The sequence below is a fragment of the Hyla sarda genome, chromosome 10 (genome assembly GCF_029499605.1).
Source record: "Hyla sarda isolate aHylSar1 chromosome 10, aHylSar1.hap1, whole genome shotgun sequence".
NCBI classification, from domain to species: domain Eukaryota; kingdom Metazoa; phylum Chordata; class Amphibia; order Anura; family Hylidae; genus Hyla; species Hyla sarda.
Window position 1 is genome coordinate 7,274,187 of NC_079198.1, and position 18,122 is coordinate 7,292,308.

Genomic DNA, 18,122 nt, shown 5'->3' on the forward strand with positions numbered 1-18,122 from the left:
ACTGCTTATACCTCTCCCTATACACCCATGAGCACTTCTCTCTACTGCTTATACCTCTCCCTATACACCCATGAGCACTTCTCTCTTTCTACTGCTTATACCTCTCCCTATACATCCATGAACACTTCTCTTTCTACTGCTTATACCTCTCCCTATACATCCAAGCATTCTGCTACCATTTCCTGCTGCTCTATTACATCCCTCTAAATCCCTTTCCTCAGATACTGAGGCCAGGACTGTGTCACATATTCTAAATTCTGCCAGAGGATTTTTACGCCCCAGGTGCATTATCTTGCACTTGTCCACATTAAATTTCAGTTGTAGAGTTCTGACCATTCTTCAAGTGTTCCTAAATCCTTTTCCATTTGGCGGATCCCTCAAGGAACATCAACCCTGTTACATATCTTTGTGTCATCAGCAAAAAAAAAAAAAAACAACAACAATACCTTACCATCAAGACCTTTTGCGATATCACTAATGAAGATATTAGACTAATAATAGACTTGCATTTAGGGGGGCACGACCGTGATGCCACGAGCCTCCGGTACTGCACCCGATGATCTAAACGAATGCCGGGTGCAGCAGGGAGATCGCGGGGGTCCCCAGCGGCAGGACCCCCGTGATCAGACATCTTATCCCCTATCCTTTGGATAGGGGATAAGATGTCTAGAAGTGGAGTACTCCTTTAAAAACCCACCCCCACTTCGAACTTTACCAAACCCTTACCCCAAAGAAAACACACATCTTGTGGGAAAAGCAAGGGCGGGCGGAGAGGACAGGACCTTCTTCTTGCTTCCACCGCTGCTAGTGAGTACCTCCCCCACCCAGAGCACCTCTCTATATACACTAACCCTCCTCCCCTTGGGATGAACTCCCTTTAACCCTACTTCCATGGTCACCTGCTATCACCCTTAAAGGGACAGCACCATATTAACCCCTTCCACCTAACCACTCCAATCCTGCTCCCACTGACCAATAAAGCCCCCTATTTCTTCCCAGAAGGAAGGCCCCCCTCCATTTGCTCCCAAAATGACTCAGGGGTTGTTTTGAAGTCACTATGTCTTGGCCAAGGAAATTAGGTACATTGAACCAGTTGAAGAAAAGTATAGCTATATCTAAAAGGTATTCTAGATAAGTGTCACCATCTGCATGCTGAGACATCCTGTTACCCTATCAGTCACTTATGGAGCTTGAAACCACTGTCTTGGTTTTTGGAGTAAATTTGTCCTATGGGTCTATGTGGTATCTCTGGAATCCCAAGTGATATACACAATGGGCTCAACAGGAGATAAAGTTGAACTTTCTAGACTTTGGTGATCGTTACATCACCCATGAGATACAGGATGGCTCATCATGAGCAATGTAAAGCATGATCATTAAAATGGGTGTTCTCCCGGGTCCGCGTAGAGACAAAGGACGCTGCTATTTTTAGGTATGGCCTGTCTATCCCTAACTTGAGTAATTGTCTGGGACGATTCATATATGTAGCCTCCATCAATTCTTCAACCGCTACTTCTCCTTCTGCAAAATAAGGAATTAAAACAAAAACTTCTAAAAGAGAAAGTTTATGGGGAACTGGAGGTATCCTCTGTGGGTTGACCTCTAGGTTCTTTGTGTGTTGATATCCCATTCATTGTTCTGTAGGTTGCAAGAAATTTATAAATTCAGCTCTTTATTGATACATTGTTAAATTGAGATGTTGTTAAAAAATGTCTACAAAATATAACCACCAGTCACCAAGAAGTCCTTCTGGATCATAATATAACCACCAGTCACCAAGAAGTCCTTCTTGTTGATAATATGACCACCATTTACCAAGATGTCCTTCTGGTTCATAACACAACCACCAGTCACCAAAATGTCCTTCTAGTTGATAATACAACCACCAGTCACCAAGAAGTCCTTCTGGTTCATAATATAACCACCAGTCACCAAAAAGTCCTTCTGGTTCATAATATAACCACCAGTCACCAAGAAGTCCTTCCGGTTCATAATATAACCACCAGTCAGGAAGATATCCTTCTGGTTCATAATATAACCCCCAGTCACCAAAAAGTCCTTCTTGTTCATAATATAACCACCAGTCACCAAGAAGTCCTTCCGGTTCATAATATAACTACCAGTCACCAAGAAGTCCTTCTGGTTAATAATATAACCACCAGTCACCAAGAAGTCCTTCCGGTTCATAATATAACCACCAGTCACCAAGAAGTCTTTCTGGTTCATAATATAACCACCAGTCACCAAGAAGTCCTTCCGGTTCATAATATAACCACCAGTCACCAAGAAGTCCTTCTGGTTCATAATATAACCACCAGTCACCAAGATGTCCTTCTGGTTCATAATATAACTACCAGTCACCAAGAAGTCCTTCTGGTTCATAATATAACCACCAGTCACGAAGATATCCTTCTGGTTCATAATATAACCACCATCACCACAAAGTCATTCTGGTTCATAATCAGTGTTAGCATAGGACCAATAAAGAGATGAGTAAATCAAGACCACCATATTACTGAAGATGTCTTTACCCCCAGAAGGAATGGTCAACTTATTATACAAATATATATCCATGGATAGACCAATGTTGGGTGATTTTGTTTGATTAATTTCCAAAAATTAGCTTAAAAATGTTGGGGTTCATCAGTAGCAGATTAGTACAATGTCTGATCCACAAAGGGTTACATCCTTTCTTAGACACAACCAACCAATTATTCAGTTCTCTGGGTCAGACAAGCAAAGAAAATATAATACCGAACATCAATGTTAGTTGAGGATCAATCCATTTAGCTCCGTGCCGGATGACTGGCGATGCGAGGCTCGAAACGTCACGGTCACGCCCCGCTCATGATGTCACGGCCATGCCCCCTTAATGCAAGTCTATGGGAGGGGGCGTGACGGCCGTCAGTAAATAAATAATACAATGCTGTCCTTCAAGGTAATGTCATGTATGGGCCATCACATCTAATCAATGTTTAAGGTGGAATCTCCCACGTTGGCAACTAAATTGACATCTGAATGACTAGAGCTCTTCATGTCAGAAGATCAAAACATTGTTAAGAAAGGTTGATCCACCCTAATCTTTAGATAGCAATCCTTTAGAAGATCCACAGAAAGAATGGATTTCACTGAAGACGACACTCAGTCCTCAAGTATGTTCAGCTTCATACCTGGTCTTACTCATCTCATTCAGAGGGAATCCCTCCCAAACGAAGGGGGGTTTTGCAAAAAAAAAACGTGTTCACGTGTGATGACGTAAGCGGCACATTCAACAATCGCATGTATCACACGTGTACCATTCACTTGCACTATGAGAAGGGTGCGGAACGAGAAATGGGAAACACAGTTAATAATTTTACAAAAACTTTGCACGTGTCAGGGCGTCAATGGGAATCTATTCAAGTACATTGGCCCTCATTTACTAAGAGTGTAGGGTTAATGGATGTCAGTTTTTTTTATTTCCTCTGGTTTTTTTCCGTGCGTTATTTACTAAGATGTTGCATGGTGTCCTTTTTTTTGTTTTGCGCACAGGGTTTTTAAAAAAATCCTCAATGGAAAAAATGCCGGTAAAAAAAAATCATTTTCTCTTCCGGTATGTGAGAATCTGAGGCAAGAGACACCACCCCAACAACCGGCAATGCAAAGTCATGACATTTCCAAAGCATTTGCGATTTCCTGAAACCACATTTTCAACATTTACAAAATTTTGGAATACCATTTGATCATGGATTTGGACACAGCCATAGCGACGACATTCTACAAACCAGGTGGAAGTAAAGGCTGAAAGTGGATTATGTTGGCAATGCTACGAATAAAGTTGTGCAATACCTATTTAATAAACCACAGATAAGTACTACCCTGATACAATGCAAACATCAAAGAAAACAGCATTTGAAATACACATTTAGTGAAAATGTGGTTGCACAATTTTGTCCATATATGCTACTAACTCAGGAAGATATGTCAGGATGAAAGGCGAGTTAAAGGGGTACTCCACTGGAGCACGCCCCCTCATTTAGTCAGGCCATGCCCCTCAATGCAAGTCTATGGGAGGGGGCATGGTGGACGCCATGCCCCTTCCCATAGACTTGCATTGAGGGGGCGTGGCCGATCCCGTCAGCGTGCACACAGTGTTTGGAATTAAATGTTCAGAACACTGGCCAGTGGAGTACCCCTCTAAGTCCCGACCATTTTACCTGTTTTTTCACAAGCCTCTGGCAGTGGGGTTAGCACAATCCACTCTTCTCCGCTTTTTTGCTGGGTTTTGGACATAAAACCGAGGGGTTTTGGGAAAATCTCAGGTTACGCACATTGTTTGAGAAGCCACGCCCCTTAGTAGGGATTCCTAAAACTCTTCGAGTGATTTCTGATATTGTTGGTATTTTTTTAGACGCAAGATGTTGCAGACATTGGCGCACAGGCGTGCACCTAAATTTAGTCCACGAGACCCGATAGGTTTGCATTGAGGGGGCAGAGCGTGACGTCTCTGGGGACTGATTCTAAGGGGGTGCTGCGTGCAAGACCACGGGGTCCCCAGTGTCAGGATTCCCGCGATCAGGCATCTTATCCCCTATCCTTTGGATAGGGGATAAGATGTCTTAGCGCCGGAGTACCCCTTTAAACTATGATTTCTCTGAATGCCCAAGCATTTCAGAGTGAGTCACAATCTGTTGGGCTCGCACTTTTGGCACCTGTTTCCTCCTGCTGGCTGTTTGGGCAGCAAAAAGGAGTTGACAGTGTCCCTTTAAGGCTGGTCGGCATACACTTAAAGGAGTTATCTAGTGGCGAACAAACCTCCTGAAATTTTTTTTAGTAGTTTACGCACAAATCGGTCCTCAAAGCAACAACATTTTCTATGCTCTATGTAGTTTATGGCTAAGGAATCAATGTACCGAGCAGGAGATGTACACTGTACGCATCCTTCACTGTGAACACTCTGTGGGCCCAGTGAAAACTCTGTAGGCAGCCACCTATACCCCTTCCCTTCATCTGCCATGTCTCTTCCCTTCACCCACCCACCCAAACCCCTTCCTTTCATCCACCCACCTATACCTCTTCCCTTCATCCACCCATACCCCTTCTCTTAATCCACCCATAGCTCTTTCCCTCATCCACTTATCCATACCCCTTCCCTTCATCCACCCTTATCCCTTCCCTTCATCCATCCATACCCCTTCCCTTCATCCATCCATACCCCTTCCCTTCATCCATCCATACCCTTCCCTTCATTCACTCATACCCTTCCCTTCATCCATCCATCCCCTTCCCTTCATCCCCACATACCCCTTCCCTTCATCCCCACATACCCCTTCCCTTCATCCACACATACCCCTTCCCTTCATCCATCCATACCCCTTCCCTTCATCCACCCATACCCCTTCCCTTCATCCACATATACCCCTTCCCTTCATCAATCCATCCCCTTCCCTTCATCCCCACATACTACTTCCCTTCATCCACCCATACCCCTTCCCTTCATCCACCCATACCCCTTCCCTTCATCAATCCATCCCCTTCCCTTCATCCCCACATACTACTTCCCTTCATCCACCCATACCCCTTCCCTTCATCCACCCATACCCCTTCCCTTCATCCACCCATACCCCTTCCCTTCATCAATCCATCCCCTTCCCTTCATCCCCACATACTACTTCCCTTCATCCACCCATACCCCTTCCCTTCATCCACCCATACCCTTCCCTTCATCCACCCATACCCTTCCCTTTATCCACACATACCCCTTCCCTTCATCCACCCATACCCCTTCCCTTCATCCACCCATACCCCTTCCCTTCATCCACCCATACCCCTTCCCTTCATCCACCCATACCCCTTCCCTTCATTCACTCATAGCCCTTCCCTTCATCCATCCATTCCCTTCCCTTCATCCACACATACCCCTTCCCTTCATCCACCCATACTGTTTCCCTTCATCCACCCATACCCCTTCCCTTCATCCACACATACCCCTTCCCTTCATCCACACATACCCCTTCCCTTCATCCACCCATACCCCTTCCCTTCATCCACACATACCCCTTCCCTTCATCCACACATACCCCTTCCCTTCATCCACCCATACTGTTTCCCTTCAACTATGTAACTAAATGGATGCCTTACTGCTCAGTATGTACTGGATCAGGGACTCCTGTCTGTGATAGTAGTCCCTGATCATGTACAGATTCACTTGATGCAAATGATAAAATATTTGAATTTGGAATTTAAGGTATCTATCTTGGAACAACCACTACAATGAATTTCTGTTGTTTATATAAGCTGCAGGAAAATCCTGATATGGAGTGTAACGCATTCCCTGACTCCCGATTCGTAAGATGATTTCGGATTTTTTCCCAGCCTCTGGTTTGCCGTGACCGAGCACGTAATGTTTGTAAACTACAAAAGTATTTACTGTCCTATAAATGTAAAAGACCTCCAGATATTCCGTCACCTGTCACCCAAGCTCACGTTCCCATCATATCTCAGACACATTCCAGAATCTTCTCACACTCTGGGAGGGGACATTTTTTCATTTGTATTAGTAGATTGTATGGGAAATGGACAGGGCCTGATGATGTCACTCACCGCCTGCGTACTTAGACAAATCTAACGATTTAATGAGGTCCACCACCCACGTCTCCTCTGACTATAACTATCCGAGTCCTTCAAAGCCTTCACAGCCGAACCTGAAGGACAACAGCAGACATCTGAGATAGAAGCTTCCAGAAGGTGAACTCCTACCTGACATAAAGGCACCAAAGACTATAAGAAGAATACATTGTAACAAATCTTCTACTCTACAGATCAACATGATGAACAGAATGACCTTGAGAGTCTTCCTGATACTTGGTGAGTGGACTCTGTATATTACGTATAGAAGTATCTTCGTGTACAGAACAGATAGAGCAGAGTTGAGTTTTCCATTGGACACGGAGATATCTTTACAGATAAGTCTATTGTGATCCCTTTATATCAGGAGGAGCTCAGCTCTGCTACATTAGTGTTGGTTTACACTATGTTTGTGGAATATGTTGGCAGAACAGTGTGCCAACCTACACAATGTACTTGAGCTGTGCCCATTCATCTCAGTGGATCCAATATAGTCTACTATGGGCCGTATACCTGGGAGCGTATACCACAGACGGAGCACAACTCATAGATGGGAACTTGGCATCATTTTAAAACTTGACTCTTTATTGCTGTATTGTACGTGCATCATGATAACTCAATGTAACAAACTCAGCTCCACTGTATGTATGAGGATGTTGTTGACCTTTGCAATGTCCTAATTTATTATCTATCTACTTATTATAATATCTATCCATCTATCTATCTATCTATCTCATCTCTATCTGTATCATATCTATTTATCTCATATCTATCTATTTATCTCATATCTATCTATCTCATATCTATCTATCTATCTATCTCATATCTATCTATCTATCTATCTCATATCTATCTATCTATCTATCTATCTATCTCATATCTATCTATCTATCTATCTATCTATCTATCCCATATCTATCTATCTCATATCTATCTATCTATCTATCTTATATCTATCTATCCCATATCTATCTATCTCATATCTATCTATCTATATTCTATCTATCTATCTCATATCTATCTATCTATCTCATATCTATCCCATATCTATCTATCCCATATCTATCTCATATCTATCTATCTATATTCTATCTATCTATCTCATATCTATCTTTCTATCTATCTATCTCATATCTATCTATCTATCTCATATCTATCTATCCCATATCTATCTATCTATCTATCTATCCATCCCATATCTATCTATCTATCTATCTCATATCTATCTATCTATCTTATATCTATCTCATATCTATCTATCTCATATCTATCTATCTCATATCTATCTATCTCATATCTATCTATCTATCTATCTCATATCTATCTATCTAACTATCTCATATCTATCTATCTATCTATCTCATATCCATCTATCTATCTATCCATCCCATATCTATCTATCTATCGCATATCTATCTATCTATCTATCTATCTATCTCATATCTATCTCATATCTATCTATCTATCTTCATTATGGCTGTCTCTGTATTATCACAGTTTGACATAAATTTTCCAAATTTACAAACAACATAATGTATATTCAGGAAAGTCTAAATGTCTTATAAAATGTATCTATCTAAGGACATGACGTAAAGATGTATATTTTTATTAATTTATATTTTTATATTTCTTGCAGGAATATTCACAGTACTGGGGATATCACAGGAATTAGCAGCTTTACAACCAAGTAAGGATTATTCTGGAAACATTTGGGTTGTTTACATTTATTTGATACTGTTTACCTTAAAGGGGTTCTCCACTTCCCTGTCTTCCGGATCTCCGCTCGCAGCTGGACGCTGGGGAGTGGAGTAACCCTTTAAAGGGGTACTCTGGTGGAAAACTTTTTTTTTTTTTTAAATCAACTGGTGCCAGAAAGTTAAACAGATTTGTAAATTACTTCTATTAAAAAAAATCTTAATCCTTCCAGTACTTATTAGCTGCTGAATACTACAGAGGAAATTCTTTTCTTTTTGGAACACAGAGCTCTCTGCTGACATCATGACCACAGTGCTCTCTACTGACATCTCTGTCCATTTTAGGAACTGTCCAGTGCAGCATATGTTTTCTATGGGGATTTTCTCCTACTCTGGACAGTTCCAAAAATGGACAGAGATGTCAGCAGAGAACATTGTGCTCGTGATGTCAGCAGAGAGCTCTGTGTTCCAAAAAGAAAATAATTTCTTCTGTAGTATTCAGCAGCTAATAAGTACTGGAAGGATTAAGATTTTTTTAATAGACGTAATTTACAAATCTGTTTAACTTTCTGGCACCAGTTGATTTAAAGGGGTACTCCCATGGAAGACTTTTTTTTTTTTTTTTTTTAAATCAACTGGTGCCAGAAAGTTAAACAGATTTGTAAATCCCTTCTATTAAAAAATCTTAATCCTTCCAGTACTTTTTAGGGGCTGTATACTAAAGAGAAATCCAAAAAAGAAATGCATTTCCTCTGATGTCACGACCACAGCGCTCTCTGCTGACCTCTGCTGTCCATTTTAGGAACTGTCTAGAGCAGGAGAAAATCCTCATAGCAAACATATGCTGCTCTGGACAGTTCCTAAAATGGACAGCAGAGGTCAGCAGAGAGCACTGTGGTCAGGACTTCACAGGAAATGCATTTCTTTTTTGGATTTCTCTTTAGTATACAGCCCCTAAAAAGTACTGGAAGGATTAAGATTTTTTAATAGAAGTGATTTACAAATCTGTTTTACTTTCTGGCACCAGTTGATTTAAAAAAAAAAAAAAAAAAAAAAAAAAGTTTTCCATGGGAGTACCCCTTTAAATCAACTGGTGCCAGAAAGTTAAACAGATTTGTAAATTACTTCTATTAAAAAAAATCTTAATCCTTCCAGTACTTATTAGCTGCTGAATACTACAGAAGAAATTATTTTCTACCCCTATAAGGGTTTTCATAACGGAACATTAAACGGATGAATTTTAATGTGAATGATAACATAGAACAATGTTTCCCAACCAGGGTGCCTCCAGCTGTTGCAAAACTACAACTCCCAGCATGCCCGGACAGCCTTCGGCTGTCCGGGCATGCTGGGAGTTGTAGTTTTGCAACAGCTGGAGGCACCCTGGTTGGGAAACACTGACATAGAACGTCATTTTATTCTGCATTATTACTATTGACGTCGCCTTTTTTTCCGTCAGATTCCTTCTGTGAGCCCAATAAGATGTTCTACCAGTGTAAGCCGTGCCCAAGGACCTGCGGTAACCAGGAAATCCCATGTCTGAAGATCTGTCAGCCGGAATGTTACTGCAAACCTGGCTTTATCCTGGCATCGCCCACCTCCACCACCTGCATCCCCGAGGCTCAGTGCACGTCCTGTGGGGTCAACGCCAAATTCACGGACTGTAACTCTCACTGCCAGGACACCTGTGATAACTACCTGCAGGTGGACAGGGCCTGCCCCATGATGTGCCAGCCCGGCTGCGTCTGCGAGAAGGGCTACGTGATGTACAACAACCAGTGTATCAAGCCCATTCTGTGCCCCAACAGGTCCCGAGGTGTTCCCCCAATATTATTACCCCTATTAGCCGGGAGGGCTCCAAACCCCACCAACAGAGCCACCTAAACCTTTATTGCCTGGGTCATGTAACCTGCTATTTAAGTGCACTTTATGTATTTTTTCTGTATTTGCTTCTAATAAAATTATTGTATTTTGATTTTATGTGATTTTTAGGTATCTTAATATTGGGTTGGGCTCAAAAACAGATTTTTTACTGTACTGATCCTGAGTTATATCCTGTATTATACTCCAGAGCTGTACTCGCTATTCTGCTGGTGAGGTCACTGTGTACATACATTACATTACTGATCCTGTACTGACCCTGAGTTATATCCTGTATTATACCCCAGAGCTATACTCACTATTCTGCTGGTGAGGTCACTGTGTACATACATTACATTACTTATCCTGTACTGATCCTGAGTTATATCCTGTATTATACTCCAGAACTGTACTCACTATTCTGCTGGTGAGGTCACTGTGTACATACATTACATTACTTATCCTATACTGATCCTGATTATATCCTGTATTATACTCCAGAACTGTACTCACTATTCTGCTGGTGAGATCACTGTGTACATACATTACATTACTTATCCTGTACTGATCCTGATTATATCCTGTATTATACTCCAGAGCTGTACTCACTATTCTGCTGGTGAGGTCACTGTGTACATACATTACATTACTTATCCTGTACTGATCCTGAGTTATATCCTGTATTATACTCCAGAGCTGTACTCACTATTCTGCTGGTGAGGTCACTGTGTACATACATTACATTACTTATCCTGTACTGATCCTGAGTTATATCCTGTATTATACTGCAGAGCTGTACTCACTATTCTGCTGGTGAGGTCACTGTGTACATACATTACATTACTTATCCTGTACTGACCCTGAGTTATATCCTGTATTATACCCCAGAGCTGTACTCACTATTCTGCTGGTGAGGTCACTGTGTACATACATTACATTACTTATCCTGTACTGATCCTGAGTTATATCCTGTATTATACCCCAGAGCTGTACTCACTATTCTGCTGGTGAGGTCACTGTGTACATACATCACATTACTTATCCTGTACTGATCCTGAGTTATATCCTGTATTATACTCCAGAGCTGTCCTCACTATTCTGCTGGTGAGGTCACTGTGTACATACATTACATTACTTATCCTGTACTGACCCAGAGTTATATCCTGTATTATACTCCAGAGCTGTACTCACTATTCTGCTGGTGAGGTCACTGTGTTTATACATTACTTATCCTGTACTGATCCTGAGTTATATCCTGTATTATACCCCAGAGCTGTACTCACTATTCTGCTGGTGAGGTCACTGTGTTTATACATTACTTATCCTGTACTGATCCTGAGTTATATCCTGTATTATACTCCAGAGCTGTACTCACTATTCTGCTGGTGAGGTCACTGTGAATATACATTACATTACTTATCCTATATAAGCAGAATATAATAATATAAGAATATAAGCAGAGGCCCCTACTTTCACCCCCAAAACCTGGGAAAACGTATTGACTCGAGTATAAGCCTAGGGGGAAAAATACATCATCCCCCCTGTCATAATCCAGACCCCCGTCATCATCACCCCCAGTCTATATCCCCCTGCCATCATCCAGACCGCCCCCTCCGTCATCATATAGGCCCCCCTCGTTGTCTACTCACCTCCCCAGTTCCCTCAGTCCTGTTGCTTAGTAGCTGCAGGGACCGTCCGCATTCCGGTGGGGAGGGTGAGCCGGTCTGGGCTGTCCATCTTCATCGGGAGGCCCTCTTCTTCGCACTGGGCTGACTCCAGACTAGTGACGCTACATTGACGACGACGCACTGGGACGTCCGTGTGCAGGGACGCCCCTGACGTCACGGACGTCTGTTGCGCACGGACGTCCCTGTGCGGCGGCTAGTTGGATGGTCCCTTCAGCAAAGATGGATGGCCCGGGCCAACCCCCCCCCCTCACCACCACCCCCTAATGGTATATTTTTTTTCACTCGAGTATAAACTGAGGGGGGCATTTTCAGCACGAAAAATTGTGCTGAAAAACTCGGCTTATACTCGAGTATATACGGTATTAAAATCTTCTCTAATAAATTCTAATTATAATGCGACAATCTTCTAATCCTCCCCACCCAGTAATATCAGGTTTATATTACTCGGCCCCTGATAATGTCCTAGATGATGTCTCAGATACCTTGGAATTCCCTAACAGGTTCTCCAAGTCAAAAATATGTGGAGCAACCGGACCCATGGGGTCAAAGGTCTATTGTCTATTCTGAGGAACCCTCCAAAACATTGTTGGCTTCCTGTAGGGGCCACTGATGATTTGGGGAGACAATAATAGAAATAAGATAGGGAACGGCTCTGACACATATTCACTTCTGTGGGAGGATGAGCAGCCCATCCCTGCTGGGTCTTCAGGAGACTGGGAAAGCTGGGTGGCACGCATTATGCGTGCCACCCAGCTTTCCCAGTCTCCTGAAGAGCTCCAACATGGCTGTTGTATTTCCTGAAATGGCATTGATTTACAATATTGATTGACAACAAAACATTTTGTAATAAAAAATAAAAAAATCTCAATAAAATGATACAGAAGCATGTATTCTGTACTGTGACCACTAGAGGTCACTACTTTCACAAGGCTAATCATCCAGTTTTACTGAACCCCTTAAAGGGGTATTCCGGTGGAAAAAAAAATTTTTTAATCAACTGGTGCCTGAAAGTTAAAAATAGATTTGTAAATTACTTATATTAAAATATCTGTATCCTTCCAGTACTTATTAGCTGCTATATACTACAGAGAACGTAACAGGTAAAGAGAGATCACCGGTGAAAATGTGCTTATCCCCTATGCACAGGATAGGGGATAAGTAGCTGATTGTAGGTGGGTGAATGGGGGGGGTTGGGTACGACCCCCGCAAACTCCAGGACGGAACCCGGCAGCCGGCACGCGCTCCATTCAGGTATATGGAAGCACTGTAAAGGCCCAAGTACAGCACTTCGGACATCATCGGCGCTCATATAGAAATTAATGGAGCGCGTGCCGTCTAACGGTGGATGACATGCGCTCCTTACTGAGAGAGCTTGAAGATCGCAGGGTATCCCTGTTGATAGAGGATAAGTTAATTTTTGCCGGAGTTCTCCTTTAAGAGAAATGAGATGAGTGAGTTGAGCCCGTCACTTTGAGGTGACATCGGTTCAGTGCAATTTTGAACATTATGGCAGTAAAAATAACAGAATGAATGAGGAACATGTGGCGTTTTGGCAACTTGATGAAAAGAGGAAGTATTGGGGCGGTGATATGACATCAGGGTAGCCCAGCATACCTCTCAGCTATCAGCAAGATCACATGACCCCAGGTTATCCAATCAATGCTTTTATTTATGTGCCAGACAGCCCCCAACAGGACACATCACAGCGGTGGGTTTAAGAGGCGATAAAACCCCATCTACTGCATTGTGGCTGCCATTTTGGAGAAAGAAAGCTATGAGAGAGCAAGGACTACTGATCCCAGAAAGCCTTCAAAAATCCTATACAATTTCAAAGCAAGCTGAGAAAGCATTAATCAGTGGGCTGAGCTCAGACAGAGACCTCCTGTCCCATGCAATATAGTTGGTGCACTACAAATCCCAGCCAGCAGTGAACAAGCCCATAAAAGCTGTCACATAACAAATGGAGCAAAGCATTAATCAGTCACTTCAGACAGTGACCACCTCTCACCTGCAGTGCTGTGTACAATTGGCGCACTACAAATCCCAGCCAGCAGTGAACAAGCCCATAAAAGCTATCACATTACAAGTGGAGCAAAGCATTAATCAGTCACTTCAGACAGTGACCTCCACTCACCTCCAGTGCTGTGTACAATTGGTGCACTACAAATCCCAGCCAGCAGTGAACAAGCCCATCAAAGCTATTACATTACAAATACCTAGGAAACTAAGCAAGGCAGTGGGCTGACCTGCAATTTTACAACACTACGTTTTAAAAGTGCATGCATGTGGAATAGTAATTTAAGGCCAAGTTATGTGTATTTTCTGGGTTTATGTGTATTTTCTGGGGGGGGGGGGGGGGGAGGGCAGCAGCGGGACCCCCACAATCAGACATCTTATACCCTTATATCCCACTAAATGTTTTATATACAATTTTTCTATTCTCCTATTATAAAATATAATATTATTATAATATAATTGATCAACTGGCTTCTAGGGTAACAATGTAACAAAAAAATCTTCAAAATATTGACATAATCACAAAAGACAACAATGACTGTCTCAAAAAGTTGGTCTGGTTTCTCTGTCTTTCCGAGCCGCCCCAAGATGGAGCCCAGGCAGGGACGTGCACACATAGACTTAAAAAGGGGCTTGAGCCCCTGCCCTTTTAATGTACTTGCCCTATAATGTCCTCACTGATTGGGACCTTCGTGGGGGGATGTGGGTCCCATTCAGCTAACTTGACCGCTAAATGTCCCTTCAAGAACTGTGTTGTTTTTAAAAAAAAAATTTATTAAGAAGTGCCCTTTTTTCAGCTTGAGCCCCCCCCCCCTCCATAATGTCTGTGCCCGTCCCTGAGCTCAGGATTACAGAGTTTATTCTGTAACATAAAGCAGCGCTAATCCTCTGCAAGGTAAAAGGCTTCATACAATGGGCTGGAATTTTTTGCTTTTTAAAAAAAATAAAAAAAATGTGACAAATATTTGTAGCCTGAGGCGAAGCAAAAATACTGCTCCGGTGTGAACAATAGTTGAAGCATTGCCAGGAGCGCATACGGGTATGAAGGTCACGATCGCGGTGGAGGAAATCTTACGCAATAGATTAGAGTTAGTGAAAGTGTTCAGTGCACAAGAACTTCTGCAGCACCCGGCACAGAATGCAAGCAGAATAACTTAAAGAGATACTATTTTTTTTTTTTTTTTTTATAGATTTCAGACTCATGCTGGAGTCCTAAATCTCAGACTGCAGCCGGGACACAGACAAGCTCAGCACTGCTCCCTGGCAGGGAGCAGTGCTGAGCTTGTCTGTGTCCCGGCTGCAGTCTGAGATTTAGGACTCCATCAGGAGTCTGAAATCTATATATAAAAAAATGCTTGTGGCCAGGACTGGTAGGGAGACCCCTAGTGGTCATTTTTTCAAAGTGGAAAATAAAGTAGAAAGAAGCACATTTTTTAATAACATGCAATTGGAAAGTTATTCTGCATACATTAATCTATAATATATCAAAAGTTTTTTTTGTTGTTGATGAAAGTTAACCTTTAAGTTATTTCGCTTTTAGGCAGTTTTTCAAAGTGAAACGGCAGTATAAATGTGCCCGGGCATGCTGCGTACTGGTTTGGATTATTGTACTTGTCTCTGCAGCTTCCGTATAGCTAATAATAATGATAATAACAATAATAATAAGCTTCATATATGAGTCAGAATACTTCACGTGCATCGGGAGGATGAGCCATTTGCGCACTTGCCCTTCTGGTTCCCTGGTTGTAATACTGGTATGTGCTGCATGGTTGGAGACGCAAGGAACAACTCCCACAGCGAGGTGTATATAGATCCCTCCTGTATCCAGGGTAAGTAGCTGAACAATCACTTTCTTGGCTTTTTACGTCTTTTAGGAAATGATGGCTCTTGAGGGTGTTGGTGGAAAAGGTGACGCATACGATATCCCGGCTTTAATGCGATGTAATAGGTGATATGTTGGATTATGGGACAGTCATAGTATGTAAATTCACCCAGGAGGGTGGAGAACTTTTTTGGACACCATTAATCCAGTGTTATCTCCGACCATCGGGGCTGTCAGGTGTCGGAATCGCTTCTTTTTGCCCCTAAGATTATGAGATTTCTGAGATTATTTTCGCATTTCTGTGCTTGGATCAATCATTTTAGTAGCTTATTGTCTTTATTAGGCTGCATTCACACCACGTTTTTGCAATACCGTTCCCGTATCAGGTTTTTGATGAAAAAACGGGTTCCTCAAAACCTGACCAAACTGTATCAAAACGTGTGTACAAATTTTAACCCATATACGGTTTGAAAAATGGTGTCCGGTTGCATACATTTTTTTTTTTAAAGAAAAAAACGTATACGTTTTTACTTTTAACTCCATTTTGAATAAAGTTTCACTTGTTTGATTGAAATTCCCCCAAAAAAAACTGTGCAAAGTCAAAAACTGGATGGTGAAAACTGGATGGAACTGTATGCACATATGGTTCTGTACGGTTCCCAGTGACTCCCATGTTAAAAAAAAAAAAAAACGTAAACAGTTTAATACAGTTTTTCACCCGGACCATAAAACGTGGTAGACTACGCTTTTGGGTACGGGTAAAAAACCGGACAAAACCGTATGAGATGCAAAACGGACTAAACCAGATGATGCGTTTGACATACAGTTTACAAAGTTAAAGGGGTATTCCAGGCAAATTATTTTTTATATATATCAACTGGCTCCGGAAAGTTAAACAGATTTGTAAATTACTTCTATTAAAAAATCTTAATCCTTCCAATAGTTATTAGCTTCTGAAGTTTTCTGTCTAACTGCTCAATGATGATGTCACGTCCCGGGAGCTGTGCATTATGGGAGAATATCCCCATAGGAACTGCACAGCTCCCGGGACGTGAGTCATCAGAGAGCAGTTAGACAGAAAACAACAACTCAACTTCAGAAGCTAATAACCATTGGAAGGATTAAGATTTTTTAATAGAAGTAATTTACAAATCTGTTTAACTTTCCGGAGCCAGTTGATATATATAAAAAAAAGTTTTGGCTTGGAATACCCCTTTAAGTCAATGCATACGGTTTTCTATACAGTTCCATATGGTTTTTAACCTGAAACCGTATACGGGAACTATATAGCATAAACGTGGTGTTCGTGCACCCTAAGTCATGTGTTGGTGGACGATCATTGCTTCGTGGTTTAGTTATTCCCAGTGAACATTAACATTAGTGTGAATAGGTCTCCCGCGAGAACCTTCACACTGAGGAATTGATCTGCGCAAATAAAGAACCTCTTCATTCTTAAAGGGGTACTTCATTTTTTATTTTTTTTTATTTAAATCAACTGGTGCCAGAAAGTTATACTTCCAGTACTTATTTGCTGCTGTATGCTCCACGGGAAGTTCTTTTTTTTTTTTATTTCCTTTCTATCCGACCACAGTGCTCTCTGCTGACACCTCTGTCCATGTCAGGAACTATCCAGAGTAGGAGCAAATCCCCATAGCAAACCTCTCCTGCTCTGGATAGTTCCTAAAATGGACAGAGGTGACAGCAGAGAGCACGGTGGTCAGACAGAAAAAAAAAAAAAATATATAAATATATATATATATATATATATATATATATATATATATATATATATATATAAGAACTTCCTTGGTATTATAGAGCAGCTGATAAGTACTGGAAGGATTAAGATTTTTAAATAGAAGTAATTTACAAATCTGTATAAATTTCTGGCACCAGTTGATTTAAAAAAAATTAAATAAAAAATTCTACCAGAGTACCCCTTTAATACTCACCTGGGTGTCTCCACAATGATACTTGTATCTAGTTCTGCCATAATGATCATAGTTTTCTGTTATATTTTATCATTCACAGAGATAAGATGCTGAGAGTCATCACCCTCCTCCTCCTCACTTCGGGTAAGTTCCATAAACAGAAGCTTAAAGGGGTATTCCAGCCAAAGACATCTTATCCCCTATCCAAAGGATTAGGGATAAGATGTCTGATCGCGGGGGGCCCGCCGCTGGAACCCCCCACGATCTCAGTGCAGCCCCTGCATTCTATGTCACGCCCCCTCATGACGTCTTGCCACGCCCCCTCCATTCATGTCTATGGGAGGGGGCGTGACGGCCATCACGCCCCCTCCCATAGACATGAATGGAGGGGGCAGCACCTGCATTCTACATCACGCCCCCTCATGACATCTCGCCACGCCCCCTCCCATAGACATGAATGGAGGGGGCAGCACCTTAAAGAGGTTATCCAGGAAAATACTTTTTT

The 18,122-nt window shown here is 42.0% G+C and overlaps 2 protein-coding genes across 2 annotated transcripts in view; both read left to right on the forward strand.

Moving 5' to 3' along the window:
- Positions 1-6,633: 6,633 nt before the first annotated feature.
- On the forward strand, positions 6,634-10,243 carry LOC130294129 (zonadhesin-like). The gene is made up of 3 exons (XM_056543613.1): positions 6,634-6,846; positions 8,243-8,293; positions 9,760-10,243. The coding sequence occupies exons 1-3, from the start codon at positions 6,807-6,809 to the stop codon at positions 10,182-10,184; spliced, it is 516 nt and encodes a 171-aa protein (XP_056399588.1). The 5' UTR covers positions 6,634-6,806; the 3' UTR covers positions 10,185-10,243.
- Positions 10,244-15,570: 5,327 nt separating this feature from the next.
- Positions 15,571-18,122, forward strand: part of LOC130294256 (uncharacterized) — a 42,309-nt gene continuing 39,757 nt past the window's right edge. The window contains exons 1-3 of the mRNA XM_056543852.1: positions 15,571-15,618; positions 15,739-15,812; positions 17,718-17,761. Coding sequence (XP_056399827.1) covers positions 15,571-15,618; positions 15,739-15,812; positions 17,718-17,761 — 166 coding nt within the window. The remainder of the gene's footprint in view (positions 15,619-15,738; positions 15,813-17,717; positions 17,762-18,122) is intronic.

Coding starts and splice junctions, on each gene's coding strand:
- LOC130294129 (XM_056543613.1), top strand. CDS start 6,807: ATGATGAACAGAATGACCTTGAGAGTCTTCCTGATACTTG. Junction 6,847..8,242: donor GAGAGTCTTCCTGATACTTG/GTGAGTGGACTC, acceptor TATTTCTTGCAG/GAATATTCACAGTACTGGGG. Junction 8,294..9,759: donor ATTAGCAGCTTTACAACCAA/GTAAGGATTATT, acceptor TTTTTCCGTCAG/ATTCCTTCTGTGAGCCCAAT.